Below are 24,923 nucleotides of genomic sequence, written 5' to 3'. Positions count from 1 at the left end.
GTTTGCAGCAAATTATCCAATCACAAACCCATCAGGATGGTCTTCGGCAAACATTTTTTGGGCACGGTCAGCCAGCCTCTGAATGGAGTCAGCATAGTCATCCACGGCTTGCTTAAGAATCATGTGGTGCTTCAGCACCAGCATGGCGCTCTGCTCGTCCTGGAGAGAAGGAAGACGAGGTGGAGGAGGCGGAGTGAAGGAGGAGGCAGAAGAAAAACAGCAATGCAATCATGTGAGAAGGAGAGACTGCACATTAAAGCAAAAGAAAATACTCCAAATAGGTTCTCAATAGAGGGTGCTACTTATAAAAAGCGTGTCAACTTAATTGAAGAAAACCCTAACCGTGTAATCATGTTAATGCATTCAGTGCCATTTGTTATTTGCACAACATGATTGTTTTTGATTGAGGTAATAAGATCTGTTTTCAGACATCTGCGGCTTCATCCCTGATTAATCTGCCTGCTTCCTTGTCTGTAACGCACAGCAGTTCCTCTGCTCCTCACCTTGGCCTTTTCATCCGCGATCATGTAAAGCTCCTGCTCCCCTATCCAGGCTTCGGCCTCATCCGCGTCGTTGTAGTAATGCTGGGCCGAGCTGGAGCCGCTCAGCCTCTCCCGGCGCTTGGCCATCTCGTCCATCAGCCGGGCCCACGCCTCCTCCAGCTCCCTCAGCTGGTCCGTGATTCGCTCGGCCTCCGGTCTGCCCTCTGCGCTGGCGGCCGCCGCCATCCTCCTTCCTCGCTCTAGCACCTCGTCAACGCGAGGCTGGTGGCCCTCGATCTCCCTCTGCAACGTCTGATGAACAGAAAAGGAGACAGTGAGTGCAAAGCATCGGGGTAGAGATGATGATCAAATGATGGTGTTCAATAGGCTCTGCTCATGCTTTTATTAAAGACGTTCACACATCAATCATGCATACTTTTGTGATATTTAAAGAAACAAACAAACTAAGTATATTCGAGGATATGTTGTTTTCTTTGCTTTTACAGTATTCATACTGTAAAAGCAAAGACATGCTTCGACATGCTTACAAGCATGTCGAAAAAAGTCATTAAAAAGTCATAGTATAGCATGTCGAAAAACGTCACAGTATAGCATGTCGAAAAAAGTCACAGTATAGCATGTCGAAAAAAGTCACAGTATAGCATGTCGAAAAAAGTCATTAAAAAGTCACAGTATAGCATGTCGAAAAAAGTCATAGTATAGCATGTCGGAAAAAGTCACAGTATAGCATGTCGAAAAAAATCATAGTGTAGCATGTTGAAAAAAGTCATTAAAAAGTCACAGTATAGCATGTCGAAAAAAATCATAGTGTAGCAAGTTGAAAAAAGTCATTAAAAAGTCACAGTATAGCATGTCGAAAAAAATCATAGTGTAGCATGTTGAAAAAAGTCATTAAAAAGTCACAGTATAGCATGTCGAAAAAAATCATAGTATAGCATGTCGAAAAAAGTCATAGTATAGCATGTCGAAAAAAAGTCACAGTATAGCATGTCGAAAAAAAGTCACAGTATAGCATGTCGAAAAAAATCATAGTGTAGCATGTTGAAAAAAGTCATTAAAAAGTCACAGTATAGCATGTCGAAAAAAATCATAGTATAGCATGTCGAAAAAAGTCATAGTATAGCATGTCGAAAAAAGTCATAGTATAGCATGTCGAAAAAAGTCATAGTATAGCATGTCGAAAAAAGTCATAGTATAGCATGTCGAAAAAAATCATAGTATAGCATGTCGAAAAAAGTCATAGCATAGCATGTCGAAAAAGTCATAGTATATATAGCATGTCGAAAAAAGTCATTTTAAAGTCATAGTATAGCATGTTGAAAGTCATTAAAAAGTCATAGTATAGCATGTCGAAAAAAGTCATAGCATAGCATGTCGAAAAAAATCATAGTGTAGCATGTTGAAAAAAGTCATTAAAAAGTCACAGTATAGCATGTCGAAAAAAATCATAGTATAGCATGTCGAAAAAAGTCATAGTATAGCATGTCGAAAAAAGTCATAGTATAGCATGTCGAAAAAAGTCATAGTATAGCATGTCGAAAAAAGTCATAGTATAGCATGTCGAAAAAAGTCATAGTATAGCATGTCGAAAAAAGTCATAGTATAGCATGTCGAAAAAAGTCATAGCATAGCATGTCGAAAAAGTCATAGTATAGCATGTCGAAAAAAGTCATTTTAAAGTCATAGTATAGCATGTTGAAAGTCATTAAAAAGTCATAGTATAGCATGTCGAAAAAAGTCATAGTATAGCATGTCGAAAAAAGTCATAGTATAGCATGTCGAAAAAAGTCATAGTATAGCATGTCGAAAAACGTCATAGTATAGCATGTCGAAAAAAAGTCACAGTATAGCATGTCGAAAAAAGTCATAGTATAGCATGTCGAAAAAAGTCATAGTATAGCATGTCGAAAAAAAGTCACAGTATAGCATGTCGAAAAAAAGTCACAGTATAGCATGTCGAAAAAAGTCATTTTAAAGTCATAGTATAGCATGTTGAAAGTCATTAAAAAGTCATAGTATAGCATGTCGAAAAAAGTCATAGTATAGCATGTCGAAAAAAGTCATTTTAAAGTCATAGTATAGCATGTCGAAAAAAGTCATAGTATAGCATGTCGAAAAAAGTCATTTTAAAGTCATAGTATAGCATGTTGAAAGTCATTAAAATGTCATAGTATAGCATGTCGAAAAAAGTCATAGTATAGCATGTCGAAAAAAGTCATAGTATAGCATGTCGAAAAAAGTCATCGTGTAGCATGTCGAAAAAAGTCATTAAAAAGTCATAGTATAGCATGTCGAAAAAAGTCATAGTATAGCATGTCAAAAAAAGTCATTAAAAAGTCATAGTATAGCATGTTGAAAGTCATTAAAAAGTCAGTGTAGCATGTCGAAAAAAGTCATTAAAAAGTCATAGTATAGCATGTTGAAAGTCATTAAAAAGTCATAGTATAGCATGTCAAAAAAAGTCATTAAAAAGTCATAGTATAGCATGTTGAAAGTCATTAAAAAGTCATAGTATAGCATGTCGAAAAAAGTCAAAGTGTAGCATGTCGAAAAAAGTCATTTTAAAGTCATAGTATAGCATGTCGAAAAAAAGTCATTAAATGCTATACTATGACTTTTTAATGACTTTTTTCGACATGCTACACTATGATTTTTTTCGACATGCTATACTATGACTTTAAAATGACTTTTTTCGACATGCTATACTATGACTTTTTAATGACTTTTTTCGACATGCTACATGATGATTTTTTTCGACATGCTATACTTTGACTTTTTCCGACATGCTACACTCTGACTTTTTTCGACATGCTACACTATGACTTTTTTCGACATGCTATACTATGACTTTTTTCGACATGCTACACGATGATTTTTTTCGACATGCTACACTATGACTTTTTTCGACATGCTATACTATGACTTTTTCATGATTTTTTTTGACATGCTAAACTGACTTTTTTCGACATGCTACACTTTGACTTTTTTCGACATGCTATACTATGACTTTTTTCGACATGCTATACTATGACTTTTTTCGACATGCTTTACTATGACTTTTTTCGACATGCTATACTATGATTTTTTTCGACATGCTATACTGTGACTTTTTAATGACTTTTTTCAACATGCTACACTATGATTTTTTTCGACATGCTATACTGTGACTTTTTAATGACTTTTTTCAACATGCTACACTATGATTTTTTTCGACATGCTATACTGTGACTTTTTTTCGACATGCTACACTATGACTTTTTTCGACATGCTATACTGTGACTTTTTTTCGACATGCTACACTATGACTTTTTTCGACATGCTATACTGTGACTTTTTTCGACATGCTATACTGTGACTTTTTTCGACATGCTACACTATGACTTTTTTCGACATGCTATACTATGACTTTTTCATGATTTTTTTTGACATGCTAAACTGACTTTTTTCGACATGCTATACTATGACTTTTTTTCGACATGCTACACTTTGACTTTTTTCGACATGCTATACTATGACTTTTTTCGACATGCTACACTATGACTTTTTTCGACATGCTATACTATGACTTTTTTCGACATGCTATACTATGACTTTTTCATGACTTTTTTTGACATGCTAAACTGACTTTTTCGACATGCTACACTATGACTTTTTTCGACATGCTATACTATGACTTTTTCATGACTTCTTTTGACATGCTAAACTGACTTTTTTCGACATGCTATACTATGACTTTTTCATGACTTCTTTTGACATGCTAAACTGACTTTTTTCGACATGCTACACTATGACTTTTTAATGACTTTCAACATGCTATACGATGACTTTTTAATGACTTTTTTCGACATGCTATGACTTTTTAATGACTTTCAACATGCTATACGATGACTTTTTAATGACTTTTTTCGACATAGTATGGCATATCGAAAAAAGTCGTAGTAATAGCATGTAGTCAATATCATCTTGACTGGCAGTTGAAAACTTACTGCATAGTATAAGTACAATTGATAAATAATTTCAAGCATTTTTAAAGTAAAAATAGTAATAAAAAATGTCTTTTTTTGACATACATAATTGTAAACTGAATCTCTTTTGGCTTTAACTGCTGGTGGGACAAAATCAGCAATTTAAAGAAGTCACAGGAAGCTCTAGGACATTGAGAGGGGCATTTATCACTATTTTCTGACATTTTATAGACCCTAACAATTGATCAAGAAAATAATGTAATAAATTAAGAATGTACAGGTAGCAATTTATAGCAAAGCAACCCACAACCCTTGTTCCTGCAGACAAATGCCTCACCTGGTTCTTCTTCAGCAGCATTTGCACAGTTTGAAGATTGTGGCCGTGCTCTTGTGACATTGCCAGGGGCGTCCTCTCCTCAATCCAGAGCTGAGAGAGAGGAGGAGGAGGAGGAGGAGGAGAAGAAGAGGATTATGACTGAATAAAAAGAGAAAAAAGTAGGGACTGCTTTATGTTGAGAAACAGATTTACAGATCTCACATGCACACAGAATATCAAAAAAATGTGAAGACTGCCTTTCTTGGACTGAATTTCATAAAATGTTTCTCAAACAACAAAAATCCTTCTTGAAGTGGATTTCTAAGTGGATTTAAGCAGAGAAACCAGTAAGGGATTAAAGCTTTTTACCCAGATTCACATGCAGAGTCAATTTCATGGAGAGAGCTGATGGTCTTACTGTCTTGCATACTAAGTGCATATAGACTATAATTGAAAACTTCATTTCCAACTGAAGAAGTTATCATTTTTGCAGGAAAAAACACCCTCTGAAATTGAGGTTTCAATATTTCCCAAAAGCTTTTCTCTTGCTGTCGCTCAAAAGCCAACATTAATCCTGTTCCTTTCAAATGTAACATCCTTTATTCAAATTGTGTGCTATGAATCATTTTGTGAGCGCACAGACTTTCAACACTTAAATTTTGCTCTGATCCATATGCTTACAAGCTCATCGGCCAGGTCTCTGTAGAACTGATGGACAGCCTTGACGGCCTCCAGCTTGCCCTTGCGCTGGGCCAGTGGTGTGAGGAGCTGCTGGAAGTCCCTGTGCAGGGCCTGCTGCTCGGCCTCGAGCTCCGCCTGGTCCTCCCTGCCTCCGCTGTGCTTCCTCAAGGCCTCCTGGAGCTCCTCCAGCTCCCGCGCCCGGTCACGGACCTGGTTCTCTGTCATCTGGCGCGGGGAGATACGATAACAGAAAAAAAGATGAACAGCCTTTCAAGAGCCTAATCAGGATGTGGTGGAGGGTAACACAAATGCTGATCTGTCACAGGTGCTCACTCACTCCAAAATGAATCCAAAGAAAGCAGAAAAGCTAAAGATAAAACTTGAATGTATTCACTCCCATGGGGAGATTCAACTACACGTGATTTAAAAAGTGCATTGCAGCCACAACAAGCAAACGAATCTGAAGTTTTTGTTGTGCTGAAGAGACAGACCTGATGCTTCTTGAGCAGGATGTTGGCTTTAGTCAGGTCTTTGACGTGCTTGTCGCCACTCTGTAGCTGCTGCTGCAGCCCTCCGAGCCACTTCTTCATATCGGTCAGGCTCTGGTCAAACAGCTCAGAGCGGTTGGCATCAAACAGCAGCCGGGCTTTCTCCTGGGTTGTGGACTCCAGCTTGTCCCACAGCTGGTGGACTTTGGCCAGACGCTCCTTCACGATGGGCTCAAACTCAGGCTTGGACTCCATGAGCTCCTGACCCTCCTGCAGCCACAAAAACAGGCACAGAGAGAAGATGATGATGTTTCCAAAATACTCCTCTGGGCAGAAAATATCATGGTGGGTGAAGAAAATGTTAATAAGATTTACAACTGCATCATTTGAGTCAACTAAGCACATCATCTTTTGGTTTTACATTACAACTTCATCAATACTCAATGCTTCATCAATACAAGAACCTTTAAAGGAACAATGACATTTAGGAAATTATATTTTGTTATTCTGTGTTATCTCTTATTATATGCCAAGATTATGTCAGAAAAGTAGTTTTATACCAACATCATGACCGCATCCAAGAATCATTTTCATCATCAATTAATCTGCCATTTATCTTTTACAAAATGTCAAATATTAGTGAAAAATGCACAGCCCACAGCCCAGGATGATCACAACCAACCAACCAGTTTCCTATCATGCATGGCAAAGCTTAGCATTACCAACCTCGTCTACTTTGTTCAGCCAGTCCTTGTTGGAGGCCAGCTCAGCCATGAAGGCCTGATGTTTCAGCCACTTGCTGTGGAGGTTCCTGGCCTCATCGTACGACGTGTCCTGAGCTGTCAGCATCTTCTCGTTGATCCACACGGTCAGCTGAAGAGGAGAGGAAGAGTGAGTAGCAGAGATTAGTAGAAAGAAGAAGAAAAAGAAAAGAAAATCAACACCGAAGATTCAAAGCACGCACGGTTCAAAAACTTGGGAAAGTCATGGAGACGTCAGCATTTCTAATTTGTGCAGAGGTGACTTTCTTTGAGCAGGATTTACTTCTTTATCTTTTCAAAACAGAGCGTTTACCAATTAGCCAAATGGGACCCCGATCCCAAATAGGGGAGATATAAATTGAGTCAATTAAATGTCTCGACAAGTACCACTGTGTTATTATAAACAGCACAGAGCGTGTTCTGCAAATTGACTACAATAACCAACACTGTAGTGTCAAGTCTCAGTGAAGGAGTAATTAAGTTAATAATGAATGTACTGATCTATGTTACCCAGTGATTACGTGAACAGTGAACTCACATCCTGAGTGTTTTGCAGGAAGTGTTGCAGGTCGCAGTTGTCTCTGAGCTTTTCTGACACCTCCTGGGCTCTTCTCTTATTTTTGTTTTGCCTGAAGATCAAACACAAGAAAATACATTACAAAAAATACAACTCATCTTCCTCCACGTTTTAATTCAACGTCTGTCTCTGTGACATAACAGGATGAACGAGGGAGGGGGGGGGGGGTGGTGAATCATTATGAGCTCCTCCGTCACACAGACAAATACCTGACACAGTAACCCAAAACATCATCGGTGTCTCTGCGACACCGTGAAGAATAGCTCTCACTTAAAGATCAATATCCATTATCGGGGCGTCCGTCTACCGAGCTGAACTGTGGGAGTTAATGGGACAAGCTCCCATGCTCTCTCTACTGCTTCTTGCTGTCAATAATGATAGAGTGATAAGAAAGCTGTTCCACTGCTGAGCTGGTTTAAACTATAAAGAAGAAGATTTATATTTGTCTACATCAGATCAGGGCTTGTACGGTATTTATCAAACTGCTAGAAGTTACATCTTGGACTATGTGACAGCGAAAGTCTCTAACGGTTGATTACGGTTAGATTTTAGAGGACTGCAGTACAGAAACAAAGTAGGAGCCAGTTTCCGATATGAATCCATATTTAAATATATTAGACAGCAGTTAATTCCACAAGTCAATTGTTTGCTGGAGATGTTGTCTTATTCTTCGCTGTAAGTAGCAGTAAGTTGTGTCTTATTGCGAAGATGTTTTCTTATAATAAGATCACTGATTCAAGTGTAATTTTAGAACTTTTTGTTATATATAAATTCACATTTTCTCTGACAAGAACCAGTTCAAAAAATTACTGCGATTGTGGGAAAAGAAAGAAACAGACAACAAAGACCCCTCTAAGTCAAAATCTGTTCATGATCAACGTTGAAATCATGTCAAAGTTTCCCAGAAGTGCTACAATATCATCGTCATTTTCTACTTGTTCAATAACGCTTTTGACAAAACCTAAATATAATCATATTGACCAAAAACCACAAGGACTGACCTGTCTCGGATTGAGGCCATTTTGTCCTGCACTTTCCCAGAGTACAGGTTGTTGCCGTCCACTAGCCGCTGTCCGCCCTGCAGAGTGCCGTCAATCTTGTCCTCGTTGGCCTCCATGGTGCTCAAAAAGTCCTCGTGCTTCTTCGAAGCTTTCTCTGCCCCGGCCAAGTTGTCGGGCTTGTCTATGTGGGCCAAGGTGTACTCCTGCGAACAAAGCAAAAGAAAGAAAAGGACAAACTTGAGACACTCAACCAGCGTCGTGGTAACTGACCATGCTGTATTCCTCCATACCACATGTTTGAAATACCTGTAGCATCACTCGCCCCATCGTTAGAAAGCTAACACTAACTCTATGGACTGTTCCACTTAAAGACACAATTTGGACACAAGCCATAATCCTAATTTACGTAGTCTACAGTACCTGGTTGTTGAGGATGGCCTCGACAGCTTTGCCATCCCTCATGAACTGCTGGAAGCCCAGACCCTGGTCCAGGAAGTTCTTGCTACTGTCCCACATCTTCTGCAGTTCTACCCAACCACGGTCCAGCCCCTTCAGCCTCTGCTCCAGCTGCTGGTACTGAGGATCATCCTCCTGACCCTGGGTGACCTGGGCACCGGTGTCCCTTACACAGTGATAGTCCTCCTCGTGGTTGTTTATGTCTTCACGCACTGCGTCATGAAGGCTGAGCTGCTCCTCGGCCTCGGGCAGAGAGGCGGGCATTTCCTCCGACGCCACAGCCTTCTGGGTCTTGAAAAGCCAGGACTGGAAGTCATCCATGTCTTGGAGGAAGGTCTGTAATTTGCTGACCTCACCTAAAGAGTCCTCTCTGTCTTTCAGGGTCTTCTTTAGCGAGTCCCAGGCTGCGTCCAGCTCCCCTCCGCGGGCCAAGATGTCATCCGCGTTCTCCGGGTGGTCCTTAGCCAGCTGATCTGCCTCATTCCTCAGGAAGGTAAGCTTGTTGTCGATGGCGGCCAAATCTCTCTCCATGCCAAACAGTTTCCTCTGGATGGTCATGACGGCTGCCAGGTCATTGCCCAAGTCCTGTGTGGACTCGATCACCCGCGTCTTGTCTTTGATCCAGGACTCTGTCTCGTCACACTCCAGCCCGTAGTTGTTCAGACTAACGGCAGAATCCACTTTCCTCTTCTTGTCCTCCACCATGGCCTTGAAGGCCTCCCACCTGAAGGAGAATTATGTTTTGAATGTTTGCACCACTTTAATGTAATCTTAGTTTGTGTTTTATATCTTGCCAAGAGCCTAAGTTGTAGTTTGATATGCCACAGGGGCAAACAGAAAACGTGAAAAAATATGAATCATTTTAAATATTTATTTCAGATGTAACTGATTAATTAGAAATTGTATTGTATTTTTGATACATATATAATGAATAGAAAATATATGTAAAGCACCTCTTATTCAGCCGCGTCTGACATTCTTTGACCTCTTTCGTGCGAGGGTGTCTGCTGTCCTCAAGCTGTTTCACGGCTTTATTGACCTCGTCAACTCTCGACTGGACATTTGCCATATCTTGAGCTAGAATGCTCAACCTGAAAACAAGAAAAGCTGCTCGTTAAAAATAAGTAACAGGTAGATGACACATTAACACAAGAACACAAAACCTGGAGGAAAAACAAATGCTTTTTTTGGGGCTTTTGGAACATTCTGGCGGAACTATTGTTTCCAGATTTTTAGGAATTACAATATTGAATCTAGACAGGTAAAACAATATTTTTTTTGCATGGTGACATAATTTGTTCTGTGTACCTATTCTGTACTACTTCCAGATCCTCCAGCTTCTCAGGCACCTCCAAACCCACCAACCACGTCTCCTTCTGACCCATCCAGAGCTCACAGGCGTCCGTCTCACTGAAGATGGTGTACAGGGCCATAGCATCATCTAGCTTCTTCTGTCTCAGGTCAGCCAGCGACATGAGCTCCATGTACAGGTCCCTGATGTCCGTCAGACGTCTCTGGATATCAGGGGTGTTTTGTAGCTCCTCTGGCAGCGCATTGGCCTGTTTGGACAGAGCATCTGTGGTGGCTCCGTTCTTCATTGCTTCATTCTTCAGGTGCTTGTGCTTTTTCATTAGCCGCTGGGTGGTGTACTCGTCGTGGCCCGTATCATCGCTGCTCATCTGCCTCTTGGCGTCCAGCAGCCAGGACTTGAGTTCATCGGCGTCTCCCTGAAACTGGAAGAACCTCTGGGTATCCCGGAGGTTCTGTTTCCGAAACGCAGCCAGCTCCTCCAGCTGCTGCCATTGCCTCCTGATGTCGTCCATGCTTTCTTGAACCTTCGGGGAGCCAAAGTGCTTGGCCCGGATCATCTTATCTCCTTCGGCCAAGACCTGGTCAAGGTTGGCGCGGCGGGCCCCGAGCTCGTCCTCGAAGGCGCTGTGTTTGCTCTGGAGCACCAGCACGCTCGTCAGGTCCTTGCCATAATCCAGGGAGGAGAAAATGTGCTCCTTCTCTCTAATCCAGCTCTCCAGCTCCGCCTGCTCCCACAGGAAGTTCCAGAAGAGCCGAGACTGTTCCAAGCGGGCTCGTCGCTGGGCCGCCAGGGCAGAAAGGTCCTGGTAGCACAAGTCCAGGTGCTGCACCCTGTCCCGGATCACCTGAGGATCACATGGCCTGTAGCCTGGGGAGAAAATGAAGGGCAATAGAATCAGTATATATGTAATATTATATCTGCTGAGCCAATGTTAACCTTTCATAGGTTTGTTATATAGAGTAGCTTGTTTAAAACATTCATATCAATGGTACTCAATAATGTCATTCTTTTATTATAATATAATTGTATGCAAGTACTGTTTGCCAGCTTTTTCAAACTGAGGATGCAAATCACACATTTATGATTTGGGCATTGGTTGAAATGTTTTCTTGTTTTCTTACACAAGCAGGAATTCATGAACTTTGGTGAAATACAACATTAGGAAATATCCGATCACAGAATAAGTAAACATGACTAGACAAAGCATCCTATGATAACTTTCAGTATTTTTGCACAGTTGTACTCAGTGCAACAGACACATTTTGGTTGGTGCTCAAACACTTATGAGGTTCAACATCAAAGTCCATGTCCTGCAATCCATTTCGTGTCCTCATCTCCAACAAGACCAGGAGCAAGGTGCACGACGAGCCACTGCACTCACTTTCTCCGTTGGCGAACCTGAGAGCAGCAGCACTGGCGCCCTGCACTCTCTCCGCCTGCAGAGCGATGTCGTTCTCCAACAGAGCGTGTTTCTGTAACAAATCTTCAACTTCCAACAAGTGTTTCCCAAAGTCAGGGGACATAAGTCGAGCCTGAAGAAAAGGAGGAAAGAGCAATCTGATCAGTTTAGTGTCTCGAAAATAAATGTTGTAGTTGATGAATAATGCATCTTGTGCTGTACCTTCATGTCATCCATCCAGCTGATGATGTACAGCATCTCCTGGAAGATCCTCTGCAGAGTCAGGTTCTTGTCCAGACGCGCCCTGCGAGCCTTCAGCAGCTCCTGCAGGTAGTCCCACAGGCGCAGGATGTTATCTTTCCGCACGTCGATGCGTTTGGCGTCATGGTATCGCTCTGACTCCAGCTCCTTTGAGATGTCCACCAGGACCTGAACGCGTTCCTCATACGCAGCGATGTCCGTCTCAATGGCATTGTGCTTTTTCTTCGCTGCCTCCACTGCTGGCAGGTCGTAACCAAAGTTATCCTGAGGAGAGGGGAGCGGAGAGCCGTTCATGAGACAAGAAACCTTCTGGTTTTATTGGTTAAAACTTTAAGCTGAAGGTAGATTTTGCAAATACCTTGATTGTACTTGTCAAAGGAGAATCAGAGTATCTTTTACTAGTTTTTTTTTACATTGCTGCTTCTACTAGAACTACCTGTGGACTTTTCTTCTAAACAAACAAACGTTATGTTTACATTCAGTGGTTCTCACCAACATGTATTTTGAAGCTCCATTAAATGCGCTGAGTGTGTTTCCGTATTCACAAAACATTTGCAAAGCTGATAGTTGAGTATTTCAAATCTGGCATTGTTTACATTCATGTTTACTATAGCTCGCAGTCTTCTTCTACCCTTTTTACAGCCTCTGCTGGCGCATATCTTGGCTTATTATCGCCACCTGTGTAACAGTGTGAAACCATTGGCAGGACGCATCATGAATGTGCATCCTCCTGCGTGTCCACGAGACAAACAACAAACAAATCATTGAAAAACAGTTACATAGAGCTTCCAGACTGCACAGTAATGTCAATACTTGAATAATTATTGTGATGATTTTGACTTTCATCTTTTTCCTAAATATCTACTTTCTTCTAACTAACTTTTTGTGCGACATAAAGCTATTTGTTACTTGCGAATGACACTTTTCAGTTGGTGTCATCTCTCTATTTTTGTCTGGCAACCTGTCTCAGCTGTTTATCTCTCATCACCAATTATCAGGTTTTAACTTCATTTAACTGGGTATAGCCTAATTGAGGTCAAGGTTTTGTCAAGAGACACCTCAGAACAAATGTCAGCTAACAGCATCATATAATATCCACGGTCTTGTGGTGGATGTGTTACCTGAGCCACTAGCCTCTGGTTCTCCTGGAGCCAGGTCTCCCTCATGGCAGCCTTCCTGTCGAATCTCCTCGCCATCTGCTCCAGCTTCTCCTGTCTGATCAGCTCGTCTCTCAGGACTCGCTCCCGCTCGTGCTCCGCCGTCTCCAGACGCTCCCAGGCCTGCACACAGATGATTGGGGGGGGGGGGGGGGGGGGGGGGGTAATAGCAATGTGATTCCTTCCTATTTCCCAGTCATGAAGTTCTTTGCTTGATCCCATCCATAAAGATGTAAGAGGTCAATGTCAGCTCCTGAACTGGTATTACATTGAAAATGATTTAAAGCAACAGCAAATCTTAAAAACTGGAAAATGTTGAATATATTTGCGTGACGAATCTAATTTTGAGCCTCATCAGAGGGAGATAGATCCTAACCCGTCCTGTGCTTTATGTCTTTGTGCCTGTGGTGCTGTCAGGCCATTATTTTCTGGAAGAGATGGCTTTTATTTTACAGTCTCTTATTATATTACTCGTATAATGTGATTCGTCAAGTAATCAAGTGGTATTAATTGTTTTATTCTGGGGAATGTTTTTGTTGCTTTTCTTCATTTTACATGATAATAAACTGAACATCTTTGGGGTTTGGACTGTTGGTTGGACAAAACAAGCTATTTGTAGACATTTAATTGGGATTATATAAATTGTGGTTGGCTATTTTTTGTTATTTTCTGACATTTTATAGACCAAATGATGAATCAAGAAAATATACTGAGGATGAATCGAGAAGGGGAAAAAACATCCTTCTCACCCTGTTGATATCTGCCACCAGGGCTCCCTCTTTAGGCGTGTAGACCCTCTGTTTGTTGGCCCTCATACGACTCTGGATGGTGAAAAGCAGCACCTCAAGGTTTCCCTTCTCTTGGAACCTGAAAAAAAAAAACACAAGTCACACAAAAAGGTACAAATGAGGTGTACACGTTTTTTGTTTTTACATATGAGGAAGAGCTCTCTTCTTGTACAATCCCTGCATGATGCCCACAGGTTTAAACCACATCCACCTTAATTTGAAGACTCATGTGTTTGCTGATTGTCCCTTTTATTATTTTTTTCCAAAAAATATTTATCAATGTATGTCTATTCTAATCTTCATTATTATAACTGTACAATTTATTAAAATAATAATAATAAAAATAATAAGTAGTTTATTTATAATTGTTCCACTTCTATCTAATGTCTAATTATATTTATTTATTTATCTATTTATTTATTTATTTATTTATTTATTTATTTATTTATTTATCTATTTATTTATTTATTTATTTATTTATTAGCAATGGGTCTAACATTTGTTTCCAGTTTGTATGTTGGTCTACAGATGACAAAATAAATTAAATACATCTGTGTAAAAACAGTAAAAATTCAAAAGTCAAAATGCATTAGACGTATGTATTGTACTGAATATAAAATGAAAAAGTTATTACGTTTGGGGTTCTTTCTAAATTTCCCAGACAACTCTAATCCACTTGCTTAGAAGGTGTGTTGTTTTTTGTGGAGGCTTTCTGTGTTGTGTTTTGTTTTGTTTGTTATTGTAACTCTGATATTTTATGAAATTCTCTTAATATTGTCACGGTGAGTTGTGTTTTCTTTTTTTTCTTGGAGATTAAAAAGCACTGGACGAAGAGAACAGAAACAGAACAGAGTGCAATGTAATGGGAAGGTGTCTCGGCTCGACTCACTTGGGCGGCTTCTCTACCGTGCGGTAGGTGTTGAAGGCCTGAAGCTGCTGCTGAACTCCAGTCAGCGAGTTGGCAAGTTTCCGGTTCTTCAGCACGACGATGGTCTGCTCGATCCACGTCAGCAGGTCTGACGACAGCGTCTCATACTTATCAATCGTCTTCTCTGCCTCGATGGCGTGATCCAGAACCTGAAGGAGGAGGTCAGAGACAATCTGAGAAGCGGCAACAATTTCATGTCAACAAATCCGTCACAAGTGTGCGTCATCTTTCCATCTTACCTTTCCCACTCTCTTGCCCTCGACAGCGAGCTGCTTCATCTTGGAGAAGTAGTGGTAAAATGCCACGACGTACGTGATGATAGACTTCTCATCTGGGTTCTCTGTGAACACATCTACAAAACAAAACGGCAGACAAGTCAGTCACAGCCAAGCCAGAGACCATATCTGGTCCTGAGGTCTTTTTTTCCACCAGGCTTAAAGCTCATAAACATTTAGTTCCACATGAAGGCACAGCCTCCGGCGGTCACTCGCCTTCGGGGTCCAGCAGCTTGGTCACGCCAAGCTGCTGCTCAGCTACGTTGAAGGCGCTCTGGAGGTTGTGGGACGGGTTTGACCTCTTCAGACTGTTATATTCCACCAGATCTGGCCTGAGAGAGAAAGATGGAGCAAGAGAGCAAAAGAGGAAAATGAGACAGTGAAAGAGATGAAGCAGAATGAGGAGGAGAGACACTGAGCAGACGGGTTTCATGAGTGTTTACATGGCAGAGCTGGTGAGAGTGGATTTGGCCATTCATCTCTTCTTACCGGTGTTTGTGTATGAGAGCGTTGAAGGCCATGCCGTCTTTCCAGCTGGTGGTGAAATTTCTGATGTTGACATTGGGATATCTGCAAAACAACAGGCAGGGGACGTCATTGACTGAACATACGGGACATTGCTGGGAAGAGCTCCTGTTTTAAATCAATGTCTGGGATCTGTTCTGCTTCTCAACATGTGCAACAAGCTTATTTCTGCAGCTTCAGGCCCGAGCAGACTCGGACATTTCGTGGAATTTTGTGATTTGTTCAAAAGATCACAAATTTGAGAGACATGGATTCTGAAATATGACATATTCCAACTGGATGCTAGCAAATCACGACGACCTATAAGCTTAAAGAATAGTTTAACATCTGATTTGCTTTCTTGCAGAGACTTGTGAAGATCAATATCACTCTCATGTCTGTATGGTAAATAAGAATCTACAGCCAGCAGCCGGTTGGCTCAGGTCAGCATAAAGTCTAGAAAGAGGGGGAAACAGCTAGCATGGCTCTGTCCGGGGTAAGAAAATCAGCCCAACATCACAGAAGCTCTCGTAAAACATTTGTTTTTATACAAATGACACAAATATTATGCTAATTAGTGAGTTTTAGAAGTGCTGGGAGGTGGATTGTGTTACCTTTGGACAGTCTGTTCACCCTTGTTTCTAGTCTTTATGCTAAGCTAAGCTAACTGTCTCCTAGCAGTACCTTCGCATTGATTTTCTCATCTAACTATTTGTAAAAAAAAAAAAAAAAAGCCAGTAATTATATTTCCAAACACACCAAACTATTTCTTGAAGAAAAAAGGAAAAACATCTAAACTGTGGTTTTGGGTGGCCCTATTTGATTACATTGAATCTTCATATCAAGACTGCAGTATAATAAAATGTGATTGTGACTGCTTATTGCAAATCATTTTCAACCATTTAAAACGTGAATAATAAGAATAGTGGCCAATGTTCTTCACAAAACACTTTTCAAGATGCTCAGATACTCTTTACATCACAAATGAATCCTTTAAACAAGAACCCAGAACACGAACACAAATACAAGCACAGAGTGGTGCAGGTAGACACACACACACACACACACAATAATATCTTCAACTAAAAGTTGTACAGCTGTGCACAGGAGTTGATTCTCATACTAATTCCCAAAGGTTATTCACAACAGCTCGGGGATGCTAAAGTTCACAAATTCCACTTACCCTGCCGTTTTCATCTGACACCACAGAAGAAGAGCGTCCTTGGCTGAGCGCGTCTCCTTCTGGTCCGCCTGGCCCGTTTCCACAACAATGTCCTGGATCTGATTAAAAACAACAAGCACAGCTGGATGATGAATAATGAAGCGTAACTAATGACTGTGAGGTTTGCAATCAAACAAGAACAATTCTCCGCAGAGAACAAAAACTTAACTGATAGTAACATCTCACTAATAGGATGCAGCAGCAGGGAAACATTTTGGCAAAGTGGCACAAATACCCCTTTGAAATACATGATTTATTATAGCTTACGAGGAGGTTTTCATTGGTGCACAACAAAAGTTATCAAGTGATAAATCATCGGTTATTCACCGACTGGATTCTCACAAATCTAAACCAAAGATCCAGTTGATAGAAGGAAAGGTGGTAATTATTGACGTTCTTATTTTCCCACACAGTGGGCCAGTAATTAGAGCAGTGATGTGATCTGAGAGACGGGCCCTGAGAGACATCTAAATTTAGCCTCTCCTTGCTTTATAAAGACTGAACAGATACAGACAAGACCAAGTCAACTCCTGTCTTTTTCTTTTCTTTTTGTTTGAAAAGGCTGAATAATGCAGGAGGCCATATTGTTTGAACTAACGTGTCTAAAAATAACAGAGCTGCTGTCAAATTAAAAATAAATATATGCCCCCTCCAGGAAGATATAAAAAACAGTCTGACAGATGTTCTGATGTTCTGGATGTGCTTCTTACAGCAGATAACAATGGCTCTGGAACCTGAAGCGATCTCATTCGAGGAAAAATAAAGCCAAAATCATCCCAAGGCTGCCATTTCTGTGCTGCATGCATACACACCCAAATCAGACCAATCAGTTAGTCGGAGACTGGTCTATCAAACACAGCAGGTTGTACACTAGATGTAAATAAAAACAGGTTTAATGTACTCTGATTTAATGTATATAATGTATATACGTGCAGCCACATCATAATAACTATATTACAGTCATATTTTAACTGTGGCCAGGCTGCACAGGCGACCAGCTCCTCGTGTTATATGAGGATTGTGATACACATGTTAAATAACATTGTGTGTTTTCAGACCAGAAATGCAATGGTGACATATTTTTCTGTGAGACATAATATAAATGTAAGTAAATAAATATATACAGCATATAAAAACATATATGTATAAAAAAAAAATATATATATATATAATAGGGTGTAACAATATACGAGGTTTTCGGTTCGGTACACATGCAATAATACGATTGCATTTTGAAAATAAAATACAGCTTAAATTGTGCCACTGCGCTCAACAAGGCAGCGTAACAGGCAGCGTGCTGTGCGACACTCCCACCACGGAAGAAAAACATTGTCCTCCGGTGATGCACGTTAGTGCTGAACTAGCTCACCAGGAACAAACCAAGAGTAGCACACACGCTACAAAACTCTGCCCGCAGCGTAAAGCAATCTCCACGGCGAGGGGTACATTTACAGCCGCGGACACGAGACCCTACTCTGTAGTGGAACACACCAGCTGCTTTACGAACATGCGTATAATGTTATTGAGCCCCGTGGCACTACTCCGCCACGAGCCCATTTCAGCCGGACCCTCATTCCTGTTATGTACAGGAAAGCAAAAGCCCGAATAGAGCATCAAATGTCCGACAACAACAGCCGGCAGGACGTCACGGGCGACACGAAGCTCCCTGGCAGCACATTACCTCCCCACTGAACGGGAGATGAAGAGCCATTCTTCAGACACGCCCCCTTGAGAGGATTTGGCCCAAGAGATGACAGAAGTAGTGGAAGGTGGAGCGAGGTAATGCAGCTGTGACGACTGACAATGCCATGACTATAGTGAATGCGTTGGAGCTGCTGGTTCAGGGCCACAGATAGGATGCTTTGCTATGCATGTCATGTATCCAGCTTCTCCGGGAGCAGTGCAGCAGATCTCTGGCCTCACAGCAAAAGATCAGAGAGAGTGTGAACCTTCTTCTGCACAAGCACAACTGCAGCCCCATGTGTTGAAGACAAAACAGGAGTTGCTGCAGCTTCCTTACACAAATGAATCCATCGCTGTTCAAAGTCAAAAAGAACGTGTACTTTCATGATTTTAGTTTTAATAAGTAAAGATATTTTAAAATCAAGGAAATTTCTCTGGAATTTCTAACGTACCGGACCGCGGCACCACTGTGTCGTATGGAACCGAACCGTGAATTTTGTGCTTTATATAATAATTATAATCATTAATTGTATTGTATGTTTTGTATCTGTTTCTTTTACTGCAGTAACATGTTAGTTCCCCCTCTGGGCATCAATAAAGTGTTATCCTTTTGTGATGAGGAGCATATATATATATATATTGTTATATATTATATATATATATTGCAAAATGTAACCTTTTGCCTGTGACAGAATCATAATAGCGAGAGAGAGAGAGATCAAAATGCTTTCTGCAACCTGTTGTATTGTCTTCTTTTTATTTTAACATCTTCAGGTTTTGCGCGATTCAAATCAGCAAAAATAAGGAAATAAAGCTAAATGTGAGCGTTCAGCGTAGCCAAGGTCTTAGTTTACCTGGAAGCGAAGGATGATGGTCCAGATGAGGCCGAGGATGAGGCGATGGTTTCCGTCGACGATGTCGTGGGAGCCCATGTTCTCCAGGTGGACCCTCTGCTCTTTGAGGAACTGCAGGGCCTTGTCCACATTCTCCAAACAGTGGATACGCATTCGGCCTTTAGTGGGTTTTGGCTAACGACAGAAATGAGAAAGAAAACATGGAAAGGGGAAATTATGAAGGCGAGAGTGACCACAAGAGAGAAACAGATACAAATGTAAGACTTGGCCAGGGAGCTTCTTACAAGTCGTTCGCCGGACAGCACCTCCAGCAGTTTAATGAGCATGCGTCCGTCCCGCAAGTCCAGGTAGAGGTCAGAGATGCGACAGCCGACCCGGGACAAGATCGAGTTGACCCATTTAGTGAAGGTCTTCTTCTGAACCGCCTCGCGCTCATCTGGAAGGGAGCAGAAAGTTAAAGAAGGAAAAACATGAGTTCCATGAATAATGAAATAACTTCACATCTGCGGAACAGCACCACTGGAGCTGGTTGGGGATTAACTGTCCCGCTCAAGGCCTCTTCAGATAGATGGTGGACCCTGGGTTGAATTTCTTCGGGAAACAGAGCAATCTTACTGGTTAAATGAATCCCCAGTGCAGAGTTAAGCTGTGCACTCTTGCCACTTACTGAGAAAATACAGCAGTTATAAGCAGTTATGTATGTTAGCCGGTGAGTTTTGGCGGAAGCAAAAACATAAAATCAAAAATGATTCTGTGGCATCACTTATTTAATCCAACTCACCCAATAATAGTCTTTCTAACTTCACATCGGGTCTGCCTCCAAGAAATATGGTTTACATAACCATGGAATGATTATGAGACAAGGGGCCTTTAAAAGGCCCCCAACCACTCAACCACAGGAGCAAGAGCCCCAGGGCGACATCTAAGACAAGCCAGAACTCAGAGATGCTGCTGCTGGTTCAAAAACTCCACCGTAGCAGAAGTATTTAGTTCACGCTGGAGACGATAAGAAGCTGCCTGACACAGCAGATCCACGCTGACACTTCTCTACGCAGATAGCATGCAAAACACTACAGAACCTGATAGAAAGCATGAATGGAAACCATCAAAGGAAACATGATGGACAAGAGACATATTCTTAAAGCAGAGCTACTCCGCTGGTCTTACTTCTATTGGAATCAGAGCTATACATCAATCAATGAACTACTGCGTTAAAATGCAGGAAGTTTTGACCTTTAGCTCGATTATCGGCGGCGGTGGAGCCCTCATTTGTATGAGATGCTTGACGGGATTGCTAATATGTGACCTCAGTATTTATGTAGACAGACCTGCTGCAAATGCGATACATGTCTTCACGAAACAGACACTCCCCGAGGAGAAGCTTTACTTGAACGATCCAAGTCTCCTCATCCTCCTCGCAGAGTAGACAGAGAAGTGGTGCTGCATAATAACATCACATGCATAAAAAGTAAACAAGGTCTCTGCACAGTTAAGCATATATGTGTACAGTATATATATATATATGCAGAAATTCCTCCACTGAAAGCTCAGGAATGACAAGCGGAAAGTACGAGCGTCAGACCTCCTTTGTGTGCATTTTATTCTCCTATTCTTTCTCTACATGACTTGTTTATGTATCCCTTTGTTATCCGATGGTGACACATCTTGCCGGGCTCACACTTAGAGATTATATCTCGGTGCTCGGCAGATGTGCCTCCTACTCAGCAGCAAAAAATAAAAACCAATTTTGACGGGACCGTATGTCAGCATGACCCGATGTACTACACACTGTTTATTTTGTCTGTGGACGCACTTCATGCGAGGATGGGAACAGGGGTGGTGTGAGTGGGTGTGTGCTTGTGACTGGGGGGTTTTATCTGCATTAAGTCAGCATATAAAAAGCCCTGCATGATTAAAACCTCTTATTAAAAGTTAATCACAGAATATAAAGCAGCATGACATTTTACAATGAAATCAACTTGTCAGTGCATCTCTGTGAAGAAACGTTTTTGCAGCACTTAAATGTATTATTGGCATTTCTCAACTGCAATTTATTGTTACCCATCGGCCTCCATATGCACCAACAGCGATATATCTGCAATAAGCTTATAACAGCCCAGTGGATTATTGATCTAGGTCTAGAAATGAGATTTGTTTTTTTTTGACTGTGTATTAAAGCTGAAACAATTAGTCAGCAAAAATCTTAATAATATGTTGCGACGACCCTGTCTGCCTGTGTGGCTGCTTTCCTTGCAGGTGTGGCAGAGGATCGTCAGGCAGAGTGGGACACCTGAGGCAATTAACAACACTGAGACGCCCATTTTGGCTTCGGTTGTGGTTTGTTTCTACACTAGGCAACACTGCATATACACTTTACACGCACCCACTCACGTACACTGCTGAAGTGACTGACTTCACATGTCACTGTTTGTTTATGTTCGTCTTTTTCATTACTTTAAATGAAATAAATAATGAATCAACCGTCTCATCGAATGCGTCTCCCTTTTTTTGTCATGGCCGTTCGGCCCGGTTTGTGACAATGTTGTTTATTTTAAGTAATTTCTTCTGTAAAAATTCACAAAAATCTTTTGTTCTTTTCATTGATCATAACAAACAGGACTTTGACATCACCTTTGGCTCTCGCAACTTTGGCTTTTTTAACAACCTGTTGACATCTTGTCGGGCCAAATGAACGATCGAGGCAATACTCATTCGATGAGGCCGAGTCGTTCTTCATTGACGCTCTCAGTAGAGTTCTAGAATAATCTGGAGCAAGGAGGCCAGAAGGACGGAGCTGACTACAGGATCGCACCCACGGCTCCGGCTCCAGCCCCTCACACTCACATATACACACAGACGTTTACCAGGTCAACCGCTGGTGATGAGACATTTTACCCTCAGACTTCCCCTTGGTCTGCCTGCTACAGTTTGCCCTCTTTATTCCTCAACCCAAATATGACTTCAAACTACGCGAGTGCAAAGGATTGCATCCTTAATGACTTGTGTAATAAATGATTCAGGCCCCGGGGCGGTGGAGAACAAGCAAGGAACAGGCTAAAGAGGAGGAACAGAAGAGGGAGAAGGAGTTAAAGATCTGGGATTAAAGGTTAAGAAGGAGACAGTAAGGCAGGAGGAGAGACTGGAGCAAAGGTGAAGAAGGATGGGAAGAGAAAAGGAGGCCAGGCAATCGAGGGCAAGATGGATCAGCAAGAAGGTAATGGAGAGAGTGAGAGTGATGCAGGCTTTCAGGTTTAATCTGCAGAGACCGAACTAGGAAAATAGAACAAGATATATTACCTACAGTATCTAAAAATGGCACAGTAAGCACCAAAAAAGGCTCCCGCTCCATTCTGAGCCTGATCAAAGAGAAGAAACCAGGGGTCATTGTATGTAAAACACATGGTGCAGCAGAGTACAGTAAATAAATCATGCTTTTTCTGCTCCCCTCAGCAGAACAACAGCACGCACCGCTCCGCTACGTCGTCACGGATCACCACGCCATGAAAAAGTAATGTCAATTAAAAACATGCCAATAAGTCAAAGCTCCAACTGGAGTGTCAGTGTTGATTTAGCACAAAGTGTCACATCATCATCCGTCAGCAAGGAGAAAAAAATCAACAAGACAGCTCTATGTGCCGGATGCTTTCTGAACCATTTAAGGTGCTGCCTCAAGAGGACTTCACAGTGCAGACAGTGGAGGACAATTAAAGTACATCCCCGAAACGTGCACATGGTCCTCCCATATCGTCTCACGTCACAAGACCTTGAGAGGAGCCAGAGTGCACATTGATGCTCCTGGCCCTTTTAGGAGACACCAGAGGGGGAGGAGAGGAAGGAGGATTGCTGCTCCAGATGAGTAGTTCAACAAGCTCAATGTGACAACAGCTCTGTGTGTTCACTCGCTGCTGAACAAAGCCCTCAGCGTTAAGTCTGGAGACGAACTTCTGTTTAACCTCAACGCTCCAGTTGCAGTAAAATCTAAATGATATCCAAACTATGAATTATGCAAGATTCAATATCGCACAGGGTTTTATAATATATGATGGTACGTTCAAATTACAGATAACATTTCTGAGCTTATTTGAGTGTTCAAGCACAATAATACACACATTGACTTCCTCTAAGTATTTAGTCTTTAATTGAAATTAAATGTAAATTAAAGCTAAAATGTTTTTTAACTTGGTTTTCACTTTAGTCATGGCAGCGCTGAAACGGAGGCCCGGCTTTTTTTACACATTGCACATTTACGTGCAGTTCATAAATATGACAGGAGCAGGAATATTTCATACGACGGTCCGACCACAACTTTACTGTGTTTAATGTCGGGTTGTACTTTGTGGTGCTGCAACAGAAGCTACCATTGCCGTACAGCCTTTTCACATGAATTAAATATTTTTGAGCAAGTGCAGCAGTCATACACAGTTTCCAACCTTCCTGACACTGTTTTGCAGCTTTCCTTTTCCAACTTCTTCTCTTTGCATATCAATGCCAGCTTTACTAAGCATTCTTCTGTTTCACATGATTTTACTGTGTAATCCCTCATCCACTCTCTGACTCCAGTAAAAAGCCCAATGACTTATTCATGCTGATGGATTTTCCCTGTATGCTGCCTGATCCGTCTTTTCCCACAGTCAGCTCATACTGGATGTGGCCCTGTACATGCTACCTGAGTTATGGACCTGCCAGAGCTACCTGTCTTGCAGCCATGACACAATGTCTTGATTAATAAGCCTGTCCCAAAGCTTAGATGAAACATCTCCTCTGTCGGCTTTGTTCACACGCTTCCTCAAGATGAATTGCCTGAGCTTTTGCGAAATGGACTCACATTGTGCAGCAGCTAAACATCAGATTAACGCACATTAGAGGCCGTCAAGGTTGCTTGATGACGTAAAGAGCAAAACATACCAGTATTTTGACTCGTAAGGACTAAAGTTGCGCTCCATGAAAGCCTGTTTACAGGTGTTGGAGAGTACTTTTGCAAATGTGAAAAAAAGTTGTAAAAAGCATTTTGTATCTTCAGACGGAGCTCTGTGAAATTTGAAAAAACTGCCTTAAATGATGTCACTTGAGTCAGTTGGGGCCACTTCAACCTGCTCCTCATCTCTGCTTGAGAATAGCGGCATCAAGGCTACATTAGCCGCTACTAGCATAACACACCCAACCCTCCAACCTAACTCTTAACAGTAGAGTTAAATTATGGGTAATGAAGAAAGAGGACGAATGCGTGGCATGAAAAAAAGACGATATCTCTGCTTCTGCGGCATCGATCTTGATAAATGTCCATCGTGACTTCAACAATCTTAAAGGGGTGCAATGTTAAATGACTCTTTCATAAAAAAGATGCAAAAGGAGCGTATGAACTGCAAAACTTGACAACTGCTTCAGTTCACAATAAATTGAGGGTCAAACTCATGGAGGGATTGTATTCTTAAACAGTAAACAGCGGAAGAAAAGGTGTCCAGACCCAGAGGAGGTAGAAGCCAAAAGGTTAAAGGTCAACATGTCACAAAAAACAACTAGATGGAAAAAAAACTTTTTTTTTGCAAACAGGGCAGCAGAAATAGTCAACACAAATGAGTGTGTCAAATTCCAAGAAAGACATAAGAAAACGGATGAATGGTTGAAATCAATGAACGCAACGCACTGACTGTTCCCCTGTCTTCCTCTATTTATCAGTCGTGTTTTTCTGCTATTGTTGTTCTGTCCAACTTCATTCTGCTGCAGTGTTGACCGGATCTCCCGAATAACGAGTAAAGAAAAAGTAAATAAAATTCCATGACATGCAATCGGTG

At 41.5% G+C, this 24,923-nt stretch overlaps 1 protein-coding gene across 1 annotated transcript in view; it reads right to left on the bottom strand.

Moving 5' to 3' along the window:
• sptb (spectrin, beta, erythrocytic) overlaps positions 1 to 24,923 on the bottom strand; it is a 41,870-nt gene that overhangs the window by 7,384 nt on the left and 9,563 nt on the right. The window contains exons 3-24 of the mRNA XM_079287341.1: positions 19,416 to 19,567; positions 19,132 to 19,305; positions 16,556 to 16,653; positions 15,358 to 15,438; positions 15,085 to 15,200; positions 14,833 to 14,945; positions 14,555 to 14,742; positions 13,627 to 13,744; positions 12,842 to 13,000; positions 11,682 to 11,984; positions 11,442 to 11,592; positions 10,057 to 10,927; positions 9,702 to 9,839; positions 8,713 to 9,472; positions 8,293 to 8,495; positions 7,253 to 7,343; positions 6,680 to 6,826; positions 5,957 to 6,223; positions 5,466 to 5,690; positions 4,806 to 4,895; positions 504 to 794; positions 29 to 159 (exon numbers count right to left, since the gene is read on the bottom strand). Of these exons, the coding sequence (XP_079143467.1) occupies positions 29 to 159; positions 504 to 794; positions 4,806 to 4,895; positions 5,466 to 5,690; positions 5,957 to 6,223; positions 6,680 to 6,826; positions 7,253 to 7,343; positions 8,293 to 8,495; positions 8,713 to 9,472; positions 9,702 to 9,839; positions 10,057 to 10,927; positions 11,442 to 11,592; positions 11,682 to 11,984; positions 12,842 to 13,000; positions 13,627 to 13,744; positions 14,555 to 14,742; positions 14,833 to 14,945; positions 15,085 to 15,200; positions 15,358 to 15,438; positions 16,556 to 16,653; positions 19,132 to 19,305; positions 19,416 to 19,567 (4,867 nt within the window). The remainder of the gene's footprint in view (positions 1 to 28; positions 160 to 503; positions 795 to 4,805; positions 4,896 to 5,465; positions 5,691 to 5,956; positions 6,224 to 6,679; positions 6,827 to 7,252; positions 7,344 to 8,292; positions 8,496 to 8,712; positions 9,473 to 9,701; positions 9,840 to 10,056; positions 10,928 to 11,441; positions 11,593 to 11,681; positions 11,985 to 12,841; positions 13,001 to 13,626; positions 13,745 to 14,554; positions 14,743 to 14,832; positions 14,946 to 15,084; positions 15,201 to 15,357; positions 15,439 to 16,555; positions 16,654 to 19,131; positions 19,306 to 19,415; positions 19,568 to 24,923) is intronic.

The sequence above is a fragment of the Melanostigma gelatinosum genome, assembly GCF_949748355.1.
Source record: "Melanostigma gelatinosum genome assembly, chromosome: 16".
In the NCBI taxonomy this organism is placed as follows: Eukaryota; Metazoa; Chordata; class Actinopteri; order Perciformes; family Zoarcidae; genus Melanostigma; species Melanostigma gelatinosum.
The sequence above is the reverse complement of the archived record's forward strand: the minus strand, read 5'-3'. Positions and strand labels throughout refer to the sequence as shown.